Genomic DNA, 20,114 nt, shown 5'->3' on the forward strand with positions numbered 1-20,114 from the left:
GTGGCTGGCAAAAATCTCTTTACAGCCTATGATCACTCAGCGAGCTGAAATCTGCAAGACTGCACACTGTAATACGCTGTCACGAGGTATATGAGCTTCTATTACAGCTTTATGTTCTTAAGGATAAAATTGTTAAGCAAATTTCCCTAGTTTGAGTGGGAAAAGGATAAAATAATTCATCCGACAAATGCAATCAAACCTCCCACTTGATTTTGTATCTGCATTTTCCCCCTTGGGGCAATTCTTGCCTGGTTTTCTTCAAGGGCAAAGATAACTGAAGAGAAAGCACTTCTCCCTCCTCCCTATCACCTACAAGACATTGGCAAAACATGCATGGTATGTCAAATACTGAAGGAGAGGCATTCCCCAACCCCTCTGCCAAAACTGCTCTAACGAGCTTTTATTTGCACCAAACTGTCGTGGTAGACTTCTGCCATTTTACCAGAAGGCAAACATGCAGAGAAATTCAAAGGATGCTTTCAAAGTTAAATTACCCGAGCAGAAGCAGGTTTTTGAGTGCTATTAGCACTGTTTCAAACCCCGAGATTCAGGAAAAATGTCTTTTTTTTTCCCCTGCCGGTGCTGACAGACCGCACAGCCTGTATCCTCGCCGGTGAAGCAGGCGCTGCAGGCGGCAGCACCACTGGCGGCACCTCGGCAGGACGGAGGGCTTCACCTTCCCCTCAGCCTCCCCTGCCCCCTTGGCTTTGCCTGCTGATGCAGGTCACCCAGCAGCGGGAGAGCTGAACCTCTTTAAAACAGTCGACTTTGTCCTTTAAAGCTCAGCCAAAGAAGCGGGATCAGTCCTGTGACCAAGGGAGAAGTGAAAGCTCTTCCACGCGCGTTTGGGTGAAAGATCTCGCTTCTCGCTGACTTACCCAAGCCAAGCAGAGCCTCCAGCCTTCTTGGGCGTTCACTCTGTCCCAGCACATTTAGCAAGTCAGATACTTCTGAAAAGATACAACCATTAGCCTCATTTTCTCTCTGGCCTACAAATAAGACCAAGAAGAGTGAAACAACTTGTTACGTTCCCTGGCTGAGCATTAAACAATTATCAGTCAGGCCAAAGCAGCTGTTTTTTTTAAATGCAAGTGCCTTCCTCTGCCATAAATGAAAAAATATAGACTCAGAGATAACAATAACATGTAATTAATTAGATCTGATGCAATTATTGGCTCTCCCACAAGCCAGTGTAAGAGCTCAAGTGTGTAGTTAGGGCCAACACTGATGGCACAAGGTCAGGTGGAGCCCAGGCTGAGCATGATACCTATTTGTACAGGAGTCTTGGTGAAACAGGGGCGAACCACATGCCCCAAAATAAAATGATGCTGGTTTTTGCATTTAAAAAAAAACAGTTCTAGCATAAGTTACTGTTTTACATGGCCATTTTGGTTGTATTTGACTTGCCAGAAATAACCAAAAAATTGAAGTATTCCCAGATCCTGTATTACATGTTTGCTTCAGGCATTGAGCACTGTCCTGGTTTGTATGAAGAGCTGAGGCTCCATAAAAACCCTCAGATGTCAGCTGGCATTTGCAGTCCTTGGCTCTTTGGGAAGAGTGCGTCTACTCGGGTAGGTGCCAGAAGCAGGTGGCCCCAGGTGTTACTACAATGCTGTGACCTAGATGTAGAAAGCTGCTGCCAAACACCACCATAGTGGGATGGGTTCTCATCCTGCCCATCTTCTGCAAAGGTGATGCAAAAGCACCCTTCCCTGCTGGGGATCTCTCTTGATTAACTATACTGCAGAATATTAAAGAGCTACTTGGCTCCAGGAATGCTGACATGTTTATAAGCAGATGAAGAGGAACAGGGAAGTAAATCTCAGCGAGCAATGCAAAAAGCGGGAGATGAACGGGTGCAAGGCATGCAGACTCCAGCATCAGTGGCCTGAAACAGCTGACACAGACTGAACACAAACTCCACATTCAGGGTTCACCGACTTCCCTTTCGCTCCTCCCTATCCAATGTAAAGCAGGTGTTTGTTATCAGTAAACAGGACTTCAGTACCATCTTTCAGACAAGTAGTTATCATTGTTCTGGGACACTGGTGACAGCCTCTGGCTATTCACTCCAGGTACCCTGAGAAGCCAGTTGCAGCTCTGCAAGCCAGCAGTGCAGGCAGCAGCTCCAGCTGCCTGAACATCAGCTGTCGAAGACCTAAGGCTGAATTTAAGAGGAAGTGATTAATGGATTTTGCTGTCCCAACACAGCAACAAGGAAGTTCCCAGCAAAACCTCAGAAGCAAAAAGCAGTATTGTTGTGCGGTGAATAATCACATTCTGTAACGCCTCACTGGGCATCAGGGGAGCTGAAATGAATTGTTTCAGAAGAGGGTGGTGCCAGTTCAGAGGGGTTGGATCCAGGAGAAGGTGAGAGGCCCCAGGAATCCAGCCAGCACCCCTTCCAGGACACCCCCCGGGGCAGACCTTTATTTCACCCAGAAACGAGGCCCTTCTTACATGTGCAAGCTGACCTGGAAGGTTTAGAAGATGGGTCACTACCTGCTTACCACAGGCCCCAGCAGTGGGAAAGAGAAGGCAGGTGACGACTGTCATCCTCCTGTAATCCTCTTCCCCTGACTCACAAAAGCAAGCAAAGCTCAACCCCCAGACCAGGCATCCCTCCAAGTACAGCTGATGAAGGTACTGTAGACTTAATCAAAATACCAGCAACAGTCCAGGATATCTCCCTAGCTAGCATGTCCAGTACTGTTATTTTCTTATTCTTATCCACGATCAATGGTTTGTGCACAAGTTTCCAATTAAAGTTAGCAACTGAACAAGTCTAAACAGCTCATTAACAAGAGGTGATGTTCATTACCCTGCTTTTAAGAGATATTAAACCATCTGAGACAGGCCAATGACCTCTCTCATCAGAACGAACACCAGGTGCTAATTAACTTAGGTGAGATTACATAAACTAATTCAGTGGTGAAGCTGGAGATCTGTTTTCCTGACATTTAACTAAACCTGTTAGTACAGTGAGCTCAAAAACCTGTATAAATACATTCGTGCTCAGATACCACTTCTGCAGGCCAAATAAGCAGAGCTGGGGAAAAAAGCAAGGATGCTTCAGACACAGGGTGCGGTGTGGGAAAAGGGAGGTGAAGGACACAGGAAAGAGCTCTTTAGCTGGTAAACAGAGCACACGCAACAGCAGGAAATCATTGAGAGCCTACAAGGTTATCTCTAATTCCCACAAAGCAGCACAGCTGACTGCCCCTCTTGTTTTGCAAGACAAGAAAACAGTGCCGGCTGCTTGGGTTGGTGTGGACAGGCTGGAGTGGAAAGGAGAGGGGAACGTGTGGCAGCCTCAGCTCCCTTGGTCAGAGCTTGGCAAAGCACCAAGCAGTGGTTTCTTCGTTGGTATACCTGGGTAAACACACGGAATGGCACCTGGGCGATTATGTAAACTCCACTCATCCCCTTAGATCTGCACCCCAATATATAAATATAAAAAGAGAGAATTACAGTTATCTTATTTCAGAAAAATTTATTTAACAAACTTCAGGAATGTTGCTTGACACTTCCACAGGCTTCAGAAGATGAACAGTTACCTGTTGCTGCACAGGTTGCCATTTATAAGGATGTTGCCAAGACAATCAACGCTGTTTTGAAATATTTAGCCATCAAAACACATCTCCCAGCGTAAGTCAAACAGTACTATACAAAGCCAGTTGGAAAAAAAAGTTACTGTATTTTCCCTAGAGGATTCCCTACCCCCAACAAAAGGCCTCTTCTTCAGCTAGCAGAGGGCATCCTAAGAATCATTCACAATTCCACCAAGTTTTGGGTGAGCTCAATGGCCAATTGTCCACTGCCTTCCTCTAACCCCAGTGGGAGTCACCAGCCTGAGACTCAGTCTGGCTTCGGCTGCCTTCCCCCAGGGAAGGGGCTGGGGGCACGGCTTCCCGCTAGCATGAAAGGGAGTATGTGCAGAATTGATTTCCAGTTTTGGATGTCACCAAGAAGGCACTCTGAAATTACACTCATGCTTCTAGACAAGCCATGGACACCCTTAACCTCGTGCAGGAGAACTGTCCTGCCTGGCATGGGCACCCCTAGGCACCACAACTGATTTATTCATTAGTTAAGGCACTCTTACCACCTGTAACACCAAAATGCAACAGTTCACGACTGGACCTTGCAGACTCTCTCTGGGGTAAGTGGCTCTGCTAAAGCCAACAGCACTGTTCACACAAGCATCTGCATGTTCAGCCCACTAGCATGCCTGCAACAGTGCAATTCAGCAAATCAAAAGCACCTTCACAAAGAGACACACAATCACAGTGCAGTTTTCCAGAGGCAGGTTAAGGGCATAAGTCCTTGTTCTTGAGAGCAGGTCAAGAAACCCTGACAGAGCCCCAAACATCACAAGAGCTTCAGGAGCTGGCTGGGTAGCACAGCTCTGTGCATTATCTCACCAGAAAGACGGGTAGATTCACGTGCAAAAAGCACAACTGGCACTGTCCAGAGCAAGCCTGGTCTGAAACTGCATTGCAAAACAGGCTTAGGAGTGTTGTCTTAAAAACTTATGGAAATCCAAGAAGGAATACATACTTTCCTCATGAAAGCAAGCGAGTTCGCAGGAGTACGTTCAGCAAGTGTGGATGTATACTCAGGCAGGACTTAAGATTCTTAGTTTTCAAAGTCAAAGCTGTTTACTCATGGCTCGCCTACACAGCCTTCTCAGCCTTTGTGCTATGATGCTTTTGTTTCAGGTGGAAAATTGTGTCAAACTTGCTGCACAGGAAATGAAAACCTTGCTCAACAGTTATCAGACAAGTTAGAGATGAAACATGTAGAAACATTTGTCCTAAAACAAAAATACAGGCAGCTTTACCAGCGGATACAAAACAAACATTAAACCAGAAACCCTGATGTTTTTATCTGTGGGCTGTATGTTGGACAGATTTTGGCCAAGCCTTTGTATTTCCACCAGCTGTGACAGATTAGAGCTGCCCCCATCAGCCCCTCCTCCTTAGGCAATCATGGGCTGCTTCTCCTCCCAGGCCCACTGCTGATCAGGGGAAGAAAAGGACTTGGTCTGGTCAGGAGGATCTAGAGCTTTCTCCTCCCAGAATAAATGCTACAGGAGACTCAGCTACAGGGTGAGACGATTTCCCATTGCCCCAGCAGGAAAGCCTGACAACCAAAACACATCCCAGAAGGTGTGGTGGTCTCGGAACAGTCTGCCCAACCACAACAGCCACCTAAAGCCCCTGCAGAGCTTGTCCCTCTTGCCCCAAAGGGACTACAAAGGAAGTGGGAAGACCAATACCCCATTACAGTGAACTCTGCAAGGGCTGTGAGGGACCCAGTTTGGGTGACCGATTGGCACGTGTCCTACAGGGGTGGCAAAGGAGCGGTGACAGTGGGGAGAGGCCACGAGGACAGGAACACGCGCTGCCGCCCGAGGAAGCCATCACAACCCTTCCCTGTACACCTGCATCACCCAACACCTGCCCTTGGCCCCAGGAAAGCTACACCTATCTCCCTGCACCTCTGTCAGAAGCATCCCAGAAAAAACTCACAAAGGACAGATACAGGGAACACGCCAGCAGGAAACAAAAACGGGTGACCACATCAAGATCTGTGTGCCTTCTCTTTTGAAAGAGAAATGGAGGAGTGAGATCCAGTGAAGATTTTCAATACTCCACACCAGCGAGCATGGCCAGGAACAAATCATTTGTCTCCGAGTCAGAGCAAAGCCATGAGACACACTGAAGTTGTGCCACGCTCTTCACAGGCTCCAGAGTACGGGGGAAAGCGTAGCATCACCAAACCCATAGCAGTACAGGTTTTGTGCAAGCCTTAAAACAGCCCATGTGTGTAGATCGCAGTCTGCCACCCCTCTGAGCATTTAACAGCACACCCTCTTGTTTAATCCACTCCTCCAGAAAACCGCATTGCGGCCGCAACCAGTCCCAGTCTCTGCTTTGCTCGTGTTGCGCAGCCCTCCACGCTGACCAGTGGGTGGGTACGTCTTCTACAGGAATCAAGACTGACTCATCCTTCCCCTCCTGGCACACAATTTAAGACATGGCGTCCTTTTCAAACTTTGTTAGACTCCCTTTTTTCCAGTCTAATTGTCAAAGCTGATTACACAAAGGTGGAGGTACAGCCTTCGCACCTAGATTTTGCCTACCCTGTTCCTGGAGTGCGTGAGGCTGTTGATGTGAAGTCCGCTGATCCCGTTAAGGAAGAAGAGAAAGGCAGCGATGAACTCGCACCAGTACGTCAGCGTGAAGCCCGTGAAGGTGAGGTGATCCTTCACGAGGATGGAGAAGCTCAGAACCCCGGTGGCCGACAGCAAAAACGAGCAGAGGATGAGAACGGAGCCCATCGACCATTTCCGCCTCGCGTTGGCATCCTCGCAGACCTGGGACACCATCAGCAGCTCCAGGCCGAATATGGCGACCACGACGGCGAAGGACACCATGCTTCTTATGGGAATCACCCCCACGCTCAGCCCCTCCACCCTGGCCAGGCTGAGGTCGGTGACGCATTTCAGGACGCTGCCGTTGCTGAGGGTGCAGAAGTGCCACAGTCCGAAGAGCTGCCCCCTCGCAAAGAGCCAGCGGCCATCGCAGACCGAGATGGACGACAAGACCACCGCTATCGCCACGCACAAGATGATCAGGCCCCTGATGAGCGTCTCAAAGAAGGATTTCTGCGGTCGCCGGTGCGCCAGCAGCCTCTGCGCCTTAAAGGGTAGTGGGGAGGAAGAAAAAAACCCCTGAGTTAACAGCGCTACTTAAGGGCGAAATGAAACCAGAGGGACAAAGCCGTGGGACTTTAGCATTTGAAAATATTTGCTTGTGCACATCCAACCCCTTCTCGCAGGAGAAGGCGACGCAGTTACGGGCTGTACCCAGGAGAGAGGAAGGGTGGGCGAAGCTCTCCCGGTTCCCCGGCTGCACAAACACAATGCTCCCACGTCGAGGCCCGGGTTCGGGATCGCAAAGGCTCTGGGCTGAGCAAAATCCCTGCCCCACAGCCCCCCGTGGGGCAGCCTCCTGCTCTGGCAGGGCTGGAGTGAAGCCACCGGTCCCGGGAGGACGGAGACCCTGGCAGAAGCGGGGCGGGGGGCACCCAATTTGACCAGCAGTGCCCTCCTTTTCCCACAGCCCTCCCGCCCTGCAGCCAGCCGGGCTCTCCCCCTCTTGCCGGCGGCAGCAGCGCTCCGGACCCGGCTCCTCACCCCGAAAGCGGCACGGCTCGGCTCGGCTTCCCCGGCACCGCGGGGCGCGGGGGGGGGGGGGTGGTCTCCGGCTGCAGCCCCCGCGGACCCGCGTGGGCGACGCACGCCCCCTCCTCACCGAAACTCTCCCCAGAGGGCTCAAGATTTAATTAAAAGCCAAGCCGACTCCCTCCCGCAGCCCTCTCCAGCCCTGCGGCGGGGAGAGCGGCTGCAGCTCCCCCCCCCTCGGTGGGGAGGGGAGAGCCACGGCCCCGGCCGAGCCGCTGCCGGTCCGGGGGTCGGGGGGAACGATCCTGCCGGTGCGCCCCGCGGCTCCGGGGAAGGCCAAGCCGAAGGGAAAGCCCCGCCGGCGGGGGCGATGCTCTGCCCCGTCCCGGCGGCGGGAGCAGGCGGGCAGCCACGTACCTGCGCCCCGATGGCGGTCATGCTGCCGGCAGCGCCGAAAGACGCGGGCGGGCTCCGGCCGTGGGTTTTTATGTCCCCGGAGGGCGGCGGGCAGCCCGCCCTCCCGCCACGCCCGCGGGGCCGGGGCGCCCTCCGGGCCCCCCCCCCGGGGCTGAGTCAGCACCGCGGCCCCGACGGGCGGAGCCGGAGCCGGAGCCGGAGCCGAGCCGAGCCGAGCCGAGCCGAGCCGGTCCGGTCCGCTCCCCCGGCACGGCCCCGGGATAGCGGGGAAAGGCAGCGCTGCCCTGGCCCGCGGCGCAGGCTGCTCCGTGGCCGGGGTAGGGCACGGCCGCCCTGGGAGAAGGTGTGGCGGGCGGCAGCCGTTCCTCCCGCCGTGTGCCTGCCCGGGTATGACCGGCTGCCGGAGAACTCGAGGTTTTGGCTCTCGAGGCAGCGTTTCTGGCCTCGGTGCCGGGCCTTCGTGGGGCGGGGAACGAGACCGAGACCCACTCGCCCCTGCCCCTGCCCAGCGGTATCTGCTCCCTCCCGGTGTTTGTGTTTCCGAAGCCACTCGGGCACCGGCTCTCCTCCTTGCCCGGCCTCTCACCTTGGGCTGTGTGCGCACCCTTATCTGATACCAGCGGACTTAACCTTACGTATCTCTACCTGTACCGTCAGCAAAAAGTCTCTGCTCGTAAAGTTTTATGCCCTCGCTCTCTTTCTCGCTTGTGTTTTGCCATCCTCTAATGAATTACTGATTGCTTTGCTTTTTTTTTTTTTTTTTTGGTTTGAAACAGCTTGGAAAAAAAGCCCAAGGAAGTTGGGTTTTGCTGTGTCATCAAAACCTCTTGTTTTACTGCCAAATTCTGATTTCGAATCCAGTGGAGAGGTCTGCAGAGACTCCACAGGCTCCAGCGGATGGACTCACGGGTCGTTGTTCTGGGCCTCCCTCGTATGTAGCCAGGGTCAGAATTTGACCATTCCCTTTCTAGCCAAAAGGGGTTGGAAGGATCTCCTTCTCCACCATCGGCTGGTAAAAGTTAGCCTAACTTTACCCTTCTTCCAGCTTCCATTTCCGAACAAATCAGTCATCTATACAGATTGTCTCATTATTTTAATCTCTATACAGTTTTACAAGGGCTTTCTATGTTTCCTTTAAAAATACGTATATATCTGCTATGATGTGGCTGGGGGTATTTTCTGTAACACTATTTCTAGTAAGAGTGAGTGTTCTGAGCAGTATGTTTACTTCAGTTTTCGTATTTCACATTTTAATGATAAATTCTGACCTTTCTCTCTTCCTGCAAAATCTTTTAATTGTTTCTCTTCAAAGTTGTATACATTATTAGATTATATTTCTATCAAACACTGAATTGGGATTTTCCAGTTTTGCAACACACGGCAAATTTTTTGCAAGGTCTGTTGTTAAAACTTCTTTTGTGGGTTTGTGGTCTGCAACATTTTTTGTTTTCTGAACATATTATCCAAGCTAGCAAACTTGATGCTTGCCACATCCCTTTCATTTTAGGTTCATCATCTGATAGCAGTTTTATGAATGTCCTGGGCTATTTATTCCATACATTAAACAGCATTTCTGTATTGGAGCGTTCAGACTGATCACATGCATTTGCTGTTACACCCTTCCACTTCTAAGTTCCAAATTTAACAATGGCTCAAAAAGCACAAGCAGGTCTTGTCTCATTTGCTGCATGAACTGAACAAATGCTGCTTGCACGTAACTGTGCTAAGCAAATGCAGGCTCGGGCCAGACAAAACACACCAACTCTTATCCGGCAAAAACCTCACATGACTTACGCTTTCTGTAACATAGGCACAATCCTGCAAAGCATTAGGCAATTTGGCCCCCAATTAGCAAAATTATTAAGCAGAGATCTGCCTTTAAAACATGAGTCATCCTTATGACTTTAGCAATTTAAGAAAAATAATTTTTAATAGTGAAGTGTATCCTGCTGAACAAGATAATTTTTTTTCTGTAAAAGCCTGTGGTAAGGCTCACATGAGTAAACACGTGCATAAAAAACTTTGTAGAATGACAAACTTAAAGTGGTTGCTTTTGAAACCAAAACTGCTCCCTGTCATAGTTGGATCCTTTAGTAGGTATACAGTTATCTGCCAAGCTGGTTCATTGAGGAAAAGGGTGGTTTGGGGATGGTACTTTTGCTGCAAATATAAAAACTGCTTTAATATTTTGTATTTAATTTAGTTTTCCCAAATATAAACCAGAATTAAACTTGACCTGTAATTAATATCAGCATTGAATTGGTACTTTCAGATTCACTCTTTACTGAAGTCACAGAGAGGAGGACGATCGTAACAGTTGTGTAAACAGTCACTAACAGTTTATTAGCGTTTTTTTCTGCTGTTGCTTGGCTGGAGATACCTTCTGATAGAGATGTCTGGATTTATGAAGCCTGCAAGAACTGTGCACCTTTTTCGAATGGAAAAATGAGTTTATCTACATTGTCTCACAAGAAAACAAATCAAATATATTCTCCATCTTAAATAACAGAATTACTTGAAAAAAAGACAAATTGTGGAAAAATGCCTTGAGATTATTATTTTGGAAAATTGTATGTGAATACACTTTTACAATAAAAAGAGCTCAGTGCTTTAAAAAGGATTTTTTTTTTTTTTTGCCTGAAAAATACGTTACCAACACAGTAAATGACCTTTAAAGAACTTCAGATGTATTTTTGGTTCAGCTGTGTTGATGTACTTGGTACATTGCCAGTTTCATTATTTTGTTTAGAAAGTCCCTTTTCTCTATTGTTTAAGTGGGTATTTCACATCCTATCCCTGGAGAGAAAGTTTTCAGGGAAATGTGTTCATAAATAATGGAAATTACCAGAGACTGTTGTAAAACGTGCAAATAGTTTCATCTGTTTCATTTAAAACCGTAAGAATTTAACACTGAAGAACCTGTTCCAGCTTTTCTCCTGCAGAAGCCCAGAGAAGGTTCAGGGCTGAAGTCTGAGAGTCACCAGGGGCTTAGGGAATGGTTACTCAATGAAGTATTTCACTTCGAGGTGACACAGAACACAAGTGACTGAGTCACCACCACTCTGGGTTAATCTAATTTCCAAGTTGGTTACTTCTGTAAATGCATTTGTCTGTTGACTAAAATTTTTTCTGATCATGTCTTTAATTCTTGGCATAGCAACTGATGTGGCTAGGCATTTAAACCCTCATTTTTGTCACATCCCTGTTTCAAGGTGTCTTTCCAGGCAGAAGTTGACCTGACCTCAGAGACAAACAGATTTTCAGTATCTTGCAAACTGAGACTCTGGGAGACGCCCAAGGCCCATATGAAGGACAAAATTGTTTGGGGTTTTTTTTTTTTGTTTTGTATCTTCCCCCAAAAGTGAGCATGTAGAAAAACTCATGAGTAAGCATGTAGAAGGAAGAGGCTAGCTGTCTTGTGTCACTGTTCTTTTGCAGTTGTGGTTTGTTTGTTTGTTTTTTTAATTATTTTTTAATTTTTCTGGCAGTAGATTGAAAATTCAAGTTGAAGAAGCTGCATTCGGCTCAGGCTGGGCTGACACAGACCTTCTGGAATGGGGCAAGAAGTCAGCAAGTTGCTGGCAAGCTGCTCAAGACCGGCAGCTTCTGGGAACACAGGCACAGTCATCCTCAGTGAATAGCACCCCAGGCAGCATATGCAACATAAGGGGGTTTGGGGCTGTACCAAGGCCCACGCAGCTCGGACCAACGCCTTATCATAACTCCTTTAGCTCATGATTTTCCTCCCATCACTGCAAGTTACTGCAGCCAAGCAGACAGCCTTGCCGGTTTCACTTTGCCTCCTGCCTGGACACCTCTCCAGTGCTGTCGGAAGGCAGATGATGCTCACCCAGTCAGGGTGCTACCATGTCTCCCTGCAGCCCCAGGCTCTCCCACTCACTGCTGGACGCGCTCAAGAGACCTGGGCCTCTGGACATGGCAATGACACCCACTGCTGATGTCTGGGATCCTATTGTTCATCTGAATCAAACGGTACCTGTTAAGGCATTCATAGCTGGGTTAGAAACATGCTGGTAATGTGCCAGTTCATTACAGTGACTTTATCCCCCCACCCCAATTAGCTCTAAGAAGAGAGACTTTAAAAGCAGAAGGACAAGCTTAAAGGAATACATTTGTATCCCAGAAAGACCTGTTTTTTCACTTCTGATCAATTTCTGGACCTACCTCAGCATCACATTGCAGACACCCAGCACTGGGTACTTGCTCGTTCTGCTTTGAATTCAGCCCTTTTCAGGGACCTCTGGCAATAGTTACACTGGCTTAGTACATACCTTAGAGTATTTGCATCTGTCCATTGTGACAAACTGATGCCTTGAAATATACATTCAACACAGAGAATAAAACTTTAGCCCTTTTAGCACTACTAGAAAAATTTGCACCCATATTTCAATGGTACGTAAGCTGGGGGAAATCATATTATTCAGTTTCTCAGCTGTCATATGTTTCTTCTCAGTAAAAACTCAGATCAATGCAGCTAAATACTCAGATTTAAAAATACCAAGTACCTTAAACTTGTGAGCTTGCCTTTCAGATTCAGAGCTTACTCAAACAAGCAGTGTTTGTTAGGAGGAGATGGCATACCACTATCGGCCTTTTGGAGAACACGGTACAAGTCAGTGCCTCACACACTTTGGTGGAGACAAACAAGGTATCTCCCTGCCTGTGTTAGCCAAGTAATGCAATTTTTCTTTCTTTCCAGGGTGTGCAATCACCTGCCCGAGGCAATCTGGGCTTGCAAACAGAACAAGCTTCTGCCTTAGAACTGACTGGGCAGAGAGATCATGTAACATTCCAGTGTGCCAAGGCTTTGAGCTCTTTAACATAACTATAAAGAGCATCTCATTGCAGTGGCAGCAGAGCTAAAGTTATCCCTGCTAAGGATTGGAAGGGATTTGTTGAGCCACTGATTCCACTTCCAGGAAGTTTTTCATATCACCTCTTTCATAGGCCTAACAAGCTCCAGGAGTTTTGACCAGCTGTTCCTCCCCAGAACCACACTCATTAATGATACTGTATTTTTGAATGGCTTCTCCATTAGTCTAGACAGTCTAAAGCATAGGAAGGCTTTCAAACATTAGAGGCAAGACATATTGAAGGATTTTGAGAACAGCTCCATACATCTTCAGGTACTCTTGAGTAGCAAAGGATTGCTCTAAAACTACACTGGATGGCAGGATGGTTATAAGAGATGAATTGGCTCTAATGAGCATTAAGAGCATCAGACCTTGAAAAATAAATGTATGTATACTGGGACTAACCAAAAATCCAGTAGCCACAGGTGGAAATAAGAATGGTAGTTAAAAGACCACTGCAGCTAAACTCCACATGAATTCTCTATTCTAGAATAACACAACCAAGCTGTGTTTAACTTTCACAGATCTCCTGGTTCTAGAGGAAATACAAGCTCATTCTATAAATGATGAAGACCGACTCATGCCTAGAATGGATCCATGTTATTGGCACTTTAAATGAGCAGCTGAAGATTGGCTAATTTATAGATCAGTTATCCGAGTCTGAAGATACTTCATATACTTGTGAGTAGGGGAAAAAACCCAAACAACTCAGATTCTATCTTTTGTTCTATTCTATCAACTTTTACACTTCTATTACTGTGACTCTCACTCAAGTGTTATGTCTACGTAGTATCAACTCGTCTTACCTCTGAGCAGCTTTGACAACTTGGAAGACTGCATAACTCTTTTTGAGTGACAGCTGTGGTATTTAGAAACCTATCCAAGCCAAAATACATTTTTTTATCTCCCCCAATTTATAATCAACCCCACCAATCCCGCAAGACAGCTCAGATGGCCAGTCACCCCAAAGTGGTATTGCCCAATAGTATTTGCTCTGAACACTCAGGGGGCAGAGCAAATATTTTAAACAGCAGCAAATACGATTGTCATTTATTTTCAGCTGTATCATCAGGGTCAAGTAAGTTCAAAGGTTAAAATACTTGCATTGTGAAACAAGATCACTCCAGATGAGGATTGAAGAATTTTGACAGAAAGATAGCTGCACACTGCAGTCAGTCTCAGAGTGCTTTGCTTTTTCATCAAACAGCAAACTTAACTTCACAGGGTTGAAAAACTTGTTATGGGCCTTAAGCAGCACACCAATACTGATTTGTTAAATCTGTGCTAGGAGTGTTGCACCTTCACATATATTTGGTAAGAGCAAGCAAAACCCACAAGAAAAAAAAAAACCCAAGGAAAACAACATCCCCTTTTCAGCTTATCTCTAATTGCACTGGGTGCCAATCAGCTAGTTTCTCTGTGCAAGAGCTAATAGTAGAAGCGCGATAGAAGGAACACTGTCTTATCACACATGCAAGTTAACATTTATTATTGCCACATCCAAAGTCCAGATTCCATCCCTGCACACTCTGCAGACTCAGCAAACCAGACTTGAGTGCATGTGTGCCAGCTGGCCTCTGACCTCCTGCATGCTGGGCTTGTTTCAGCGCACGTCTTTTCCCCTTCGCAAGCACTGCAAGGATCAGGATGTTGCTGGCCTTTCTTTGATCTAATAGAGGAAACAGCAGCAACTCCCTGAATGGGTGTCAGAACAATCCCCTGTTTTGCAGCACTGCCCAGCCATCAGAAGCATCTGTTCCTCCATCAAGAGTACCTTGTTACAGACAGAGCAATGGTTCTGAAGTTATATTTTCGTTTGAGGCTTGCTGCTTCTGTTTCAAATCTCAAGGTTGTATACCTGAATGGCTGTCTATTTTTACCACTATATTAGTTTAATAAAAGCAATTACCTTTACCTACAAATCTGTTTGTAGATGTCCTTAAACCACCATTGCCCTAGCATCACTACTGCCAAAATGTTATTTATGCAACCCAGGAGTCTCGTACCCCATACCAGCAAGCACTATGTGGTCGGTAAGTCAGCAACATTTTCAGACAGCCCAACATCCCGTAGATTTACAGACATTCATCCTACTGCTAAACAACCAGCTCCTCAACTCAGTTTGGTCTTTTTCAACACTCCCCTGGCAGTGGTAGTACCCACAGTTAATGGCTGTGCAGCGAACTTCTGTGTTGCTACTTCTCACCACAAACACTGTGCACAGACATCAGTACCTTTGTTTCTGCCTTAGTGCCTTTTGTAGTCTCTTACTGCAGAGCTCTTACTTCCACAACTTGAATTTTTCAGCTCACTCCCAAGATGCGCAGTTGATTGCCAAAGGGTAGACTCATTGCCAAAGGGCAAGCTAAATAGTAAGACCGCTGATGTTACTTTCCTAAGGAAGGCAAGGCTGCAAGCAGGAAGGTGGTGTTACTATGGTAAAAATAAAGAGTACACAAATAATGACATCCAAGGTAGAGTTCTCAGTCACTTGTATAAACTGGCAAATAGCATTATTTGCAAGTACAAGGCAACGTATAAAAGCCTGGCCAAGACCAAGTCCTCTCTGGGATAAGCACTCTGTACACAGCAATGTCTTCCTAATGCCAGATAGGCATGAAAAAGGAGAGCAGCACTGTAACAATTAGTTAAGTCTCACAGGGGAAATAAAGCTGAATGAGGACTAGGATATAGAACTCCCAGCCCACTCTTTAGACAGAATCCAACTCCACTGCTTTCTGAAAACACCTGTTTTGACAGAAAGCATGTTAGCAAAGCACAGCATGGTCACAGTGCATCAGCTTCCAGCAAACAAGAGAGGAAGTGGAAGCATTTGCCAGTATTAACTACGTTTTGCTGCAGGTTGGCAGAATCCTCCAAGGATAACCAGCTTCACAAAATACAGCTGTGAAGATGGAGCTGGATGTGGAATTTAGGGCTGGCAAAGAGCTAAAAACATCTCTTATGCTGAACATCTGCTCTTACTCCTCTTTTGCAAGGTGAATGTAATTAACACAATCTCAAATAATTAAACAGAGGATACAAGAGGCAGTAAAAAACCCCAAATGTTTATATTACTTACCCAGAAGAACAAGAATAAACAACCTTCTTCCTTATGAGAACAGGGAACAAACCCTTCTTTATCCTAACACATTTTAAAGGGTGAACAAGAAGCTCCAAGAGCACTTCCTATTAAAAGTAGCAAAGGGGGAAGTTATTTTTGAAAGCATGTGAGGTGAAGTTATCTCCATATCTTACCAGTGGCATAAGAAAATACAAGTTAGATAATACACACAGCAAAACCTGTGTAACTTAGTACAGAACTAGGTACTTACCTAGACAGATATGTAACAATAGGTTTCATCCTTATGCATTTCTATAAATCAACTGCTTAACTGAAGACCATTTGATTTGAAGTCCTCACCTGTTCAGGTGCTAACTAGTACAGTGGGAATTATAATGCTTTATTCCCATATAAGGCTGGGACTTCATTCTCATATGCACTCTGCTGGAATAGTTCAATGTCACATTTTAAGAGCAAAGTCTCCTTTTCCAGCATCAACACCTCCAACAGACTATATGAGGCTGACCAAAACGGGTAAAAAAGCTTATTGGAGATGGCCACAACAGTGGATTTTGTAATAAACCTTTTGCTGATGATCACTGTAAGTCTCTCCATTTGAACAGCCTTGTCAGTGTTAAGCCAGCCTATACTTGATTCACTCCTCACTGTAGACTTAGTACACGGCAACACCAGTACTCTGTATTTACAGCAGTACACAGTGCCAAGGGCATCAACAACTCTGCTGCCTGCAGAACATTTTCTTTCACAGGGAAGGTTTTGTGTTCAGCTGCTGAGTATTTGCCTTCTCCCCAGAAGCCTAATGTTGCTGTTGGGGAATAACATCTCCAAGGAAGATAATTTGGCAATTGTTGACTAAGTCTCTGAGAACCCCAGGCAACAAATATCAAGCACCTTGTTCTTAGTATACACAGCATGAGACCTAGCCTCTTCACGATAAACTTTGTAGTGCTCCAGTTTTTGTGGGTTGCCACTCATCTACATGAGAAAGGAAGCAAAGCACTATCAGACATCACCGGATTGGTTTGGACGCAAGTCCGCATGTCACGAAACACAGATTACCGAGCCCCCTCTAGTGGCACAACGACCGGAGAGGTTGGCTTGTGCCTCTTACAAAGAAGTGTTTGACACCTGCAACACAGCAATTAAGGGATGAGCTCAAGAACAATCTCTAAGGGATGACCATCACAACAGCTAAAGTACCAAATGCACTTTAATGAGTTCCAGATTTTGTTCCCAGAAGGAATTTATAATGTGTCAGTACATTAGGCAGGTATGCAACTTGCCCTGAACTACAACAGGCATGAGGAGAACCGACTATAACATAGTAGGTATTTAAAGTTATTCTCAGAAACCGGTTTTCCACAGTATTAGAAATAAGGCATGTTTCAGGTGTGCAAGTGGCTGCTATATTCAGTCTTCAGATGCCGTATTTGCCCTTTAGTTCTTCCACTTTTGCTATGTAAGCTTTCATTGCATCTTCTTTGGACATTCCTGAAGGACAGAACACAGGAATCAGTCAGATACCCTTCACAGATTAAGACACCTTTTACATGCAATTCACAGTTCCTTGCTATACCATGTAGCAGCATGCCACCAGAGAGCAGAAAAGATAAGAAGGTCACTTGGCTGTGAATCTAGTATTAAAGTTTTAAACAGATGTGTTCAGCAGTCATAAGAAAGCAGTGCTTTGAAACAAAGTTACATTTGTACAGACAGCAACTAAACTGTGTATTAGTTCTATTAACACCATTCACAATTATTACAGGAAAGTTATTCAATCAACTTAGACTGCATTTAGATGTAGTGCTGGCTTCTTAAAACACCAGAAAAATCCCATTTTCATAGATTAGACAGCTTGTTTGGCTCATTTAGTGCAGAGCGCCCAGTTGCACCTTCCAGTTAGGAAAGCTTTAGAATAAACACAACAACTAGAAGGAGAGCTCAGTCTCTGGGGTACTAGGCTGGGAGCTGGAAAACAGAGATTTAGGTTTCTGCTGCTGCTACAGTTCTCCTTTGTGTAACATCTTCGGCCAGCTGGGCATTTTGCACCTTAATTCCCTTTCACACAGACTACATTTTTCAGGATTACTTCTGCCTTGCAGAGGTAATCAAAAGTAAGTTTATCATCACAGCATTCTGACCTTCTAGAACTCATCAGGCAACATTATTTTATTTCTTGCTGAACCACATATGCTTTTCTGACTAGTTTGCCTGTGGTTTTATTTATTAATTTTTATTTTTTAAGCAGATACTTACCTTTCAATGCATTCCAGGCATCCCACTTTGCTTTGCCTTTGAAGTCCAGCATACCAGGGCGGTCTGACAGAGACAAGATAAGCAGCAGAATTAGTTTGTGTGGTCTGGGTGTAGGTAATACCTACTCCTTTCCTGAAGGCTATTTATCTCTTAATTACGATAAGAAACAATGGTTTATCTCTACAGCTATTACTTACTAACCTGTAGTCAGGAGATCACCTCAAAGGAGCATCCTGGAATGCTATTGGTGGCAACAGAGCTATTCTCTGTCAAGTTCCCTTAAGACAGCGGCATTTGAGCAAAAGAGCACCAAATAGTGTGATGTGGTTTTATTGTACTTCCTGAAGAGACTGCTGTGGCACGACAGCTATCTGATGAAAGAACATCAGTGCTAAAGTAAAGCAGAAATGCCCTAAGGTCCATTACACAGAGACACTGAAAACAAAAGCTAGTTGCATGCAGCTTGGAACTCATTATCCTCAAGTTAATCATAGGTTTCTAACATATAGCTCTTCATTTGTTCTGTCATCTAGGGGTATAAGCTCTGAATTCTAAATCACTTCATTTCAGGCTACACTGTGGCCAAATAGTGAAGAGATGAATGAGATATGGATGTGTACATGCTTATTCTTCACCTAAAGTCCCCTCTGTCTCCTTAAAGACAATGCTTAGGATTAACAAATGGAACTGGACAGTAGCCTGTACATTGGCCACAAAAATACCCTTGCACTGCTCACATGGCAACATGACCTGCAGAGCTAGTTGGCAGCTCCACCTCTCTCTGACAAAGACCCTATTAGTTTACTCTTACACAGATTCCTTTCCTAGCCAACTCATGTTGGCTACTGCTTTACAAGAATGCAGCAACTTACAGAAACATTGGTACATTAGCAGCTCTAGAGCACCATTTCACCTTGGCAAACATTAATAACGCTAAGGTCCAGCCACACCAAAAGGATCATATCTTAAAACCAGAGTCAGTTGTTTTCTCCCTCCATGCTGCCCATCTTGGGAAAACTGGGCTGCAAGCGCCCATACTTACCATTTCCTATACACTTCACTGCCAGCTTTTAATTCAATCAACACCCAATAAACTTCACCAGCAACTGGGTCAGGAGGCCAGCACTCCGAACAAATGACCTTTTTCCTTTCTAATTCTAGTTACTCAAGCGTTACACAAGGTCAACGGAGACAGGCTTCATTCTAAATGTTATTCCTAGGCTGAAGCAGCAGGACAGATTTTGCATAGCATGCCTGCAGAGATATTTCTGCCACGGTCCTTCTGAGATGTGATATTTAATTGCAGCTCCTATAAAACTTTTCTCCTGTTCTTCCGTTTTGGCTTTCCAATACTATTTTTGTTAGCCAGTCCAGCTTAAACAAACTGCCCCCCACTCCAAGTATTGCAATTTCACACTTGCATAGTTTGCCTTGCTGTTTAAGCCTGTTTAACTGAGAACCGTTTGTATTAAAGCGGCATCCCATGACCTAGGCAGCTACTTACTGAGAGAGGTCTCCAAAAATCCCAAACCCAATATTTGCGCAAAGGATTCTCACACCGCCGCTATACGATTCAGACGACTGCAGCTGGGTTAAATCTAAAAACCGCAAGTCGCACAAACCCTTATCAGCTCGGCTTACGCCTGCCTGCACAGGAACCCACGCCAAGTCGGTACCGAGTCATTTTTTGCCAAACCGCGGGATTGCGCGAAGCGAGACACGCAGCAGGGGACAGGGTTTGCCTCCCAAAGGGCCTCCGGCTCAGCCTCGGGCCGCAGCCGCGCCCCCCCCGGGACCGGGGCGGTACCCACCCGTGTTCACGTCGCCCACCGTGGCCTGTTTGTAGTGGCTGTAGACGTCCAGCATCTCCTGGTCCGTCGGTTGGGACTTGAGCTGCTTCACCTCCTCGGCGGCCTTCTGGAACGCGGCCTAGAGGGGGAAAGGCCCCGCGGCGGGGCGGCGGTGAGCACCCGCACGCTGCTGCGGCAGCCGCCGCCGCCGCCGCCAAACAGGGGGGGACAGAGTGAGGTACCCGCCGGTTCCCCACAGCCCCCTCCCCGGCACAGCCCGTACCTCAGACATGGCGACGAGCCCGGCGCGATCCCGACTCCCGGCGTCTGCCGCGCCACCCCCGCCGCCCGGCCGCTTCACCCCTCACCAGAGCGTTCGCTGACCAATCCCGGCGCCACGGCCAACACGGCGCCAATCGGGGCCTGCCGGGGGCGGGGAGAAGCCAGGCAAAGGGCCAATGCGGAGGCGGCGCGGGATGGGCGGGCTTCGAGGGGGG

The 20,114-nt window shown here is 46.8% G+C and overlaps 2 protein-coding genes across 2 annotated transcripts; both read right to left on the minus strand.

Annotated features, from left to right (window-relative positions):
- Nucleotides 1–3,487: 3,487 nt before the first annotated feature.
- TMEM37 (transmembrane protein 37) lies at nt 3,488–7,636 on the minus strand. Its single transcript, XM_075029363.1, has 2 exons — nt 7,613–7,636; nt 3,488–6,709 (listed from the first exon to the last, which is right to left on the minus strand). The coding sequence occupies exons 1-2, from the start codon at nt 7,631–7,633 to the stop codon at nt 6,137–6,139; spliced, it is 594 nt and encodes a 197-aa protein (XP_074885464.1). The 5' UTR covers nt 7,634–7,636; the 3' UTR covers nt 3,488–6,136.
- A 9,127-nt stretch (nt 7,637–16,763) lies between these two features.
- DBI (diazepam binding inhibitor, acyl-CoA binding protein) lies at nt 16,764–20,048 on the minus strand. The gene is made up of 4 exons (XM_075029364.1): nt 19,901–20,048; nt 19,639–19,756; nt 17,828–17,890; nt 16,764–17,062 (listed from the first exon to the last, which is right to left on the minus strand). The coding sequence occupies exons 1-4, from the start codon at nt 19,907–19,909 to the stop codon at nt 16,989–16,991; spliced, it is 264 nt and encodes an 87-aa protein (XP_074885465.1). The 5' UTR covers nt 19,910–20,048; the 3' UTR covers nt 16,764–16,988.
- Nucleotides 20,049–20,114: the final 66 nt, after the last annotated feature.

Source organism: Buteo buteo, chromosome 5 (assembly GCF_964188355.1).
Source record: "Buteo buteo chromosome 5, bButBut1.hap1.1, whole genome shotgun sequence".
Lineage (NCBI taxonomy): Eukaryota > Metazoa > Chordata > Aves > Accipitriformes > Accipitridae > Buteo > Buteo buteo.

What these genes read in the sequence shown, in the direction of transcription:
- DBI (XM_075029364.1), bottom strand. An exon ending in GGTGGGCGACGTGAACACGG is followed by an intron (nt 17,891 to 19,638) that starts GTGGGTACCGCC and finishes TGTCTCTGTCAG; the next exon opens with ACCGCCCTGGTATGCTGGAC. An exon ending in TGCCTGGAATGCATTGAAAG is followed by an intron (nt 17,063 to 17,827) that starts GTAAGTATCTGC and finishes TCTGTCCTTCAG; the next exon opens with GAATGTCCAAAGAAGATGCA.
- TMEM37 (XM_075029363.1), bottom strand. Translation starts at nt 7,633, where the DNA reads ATGACCGCCATCGGGGCGCAG. An exon ending in TGACCGCCATCGGGGCGCAG is followed by an intron (nt 6,710 to 7,612) that starts GTACGTGGCTGC and finishes CTACCCTTTAAG; the next exon opens with GCGCAGAGGCTGCTGGCGCA.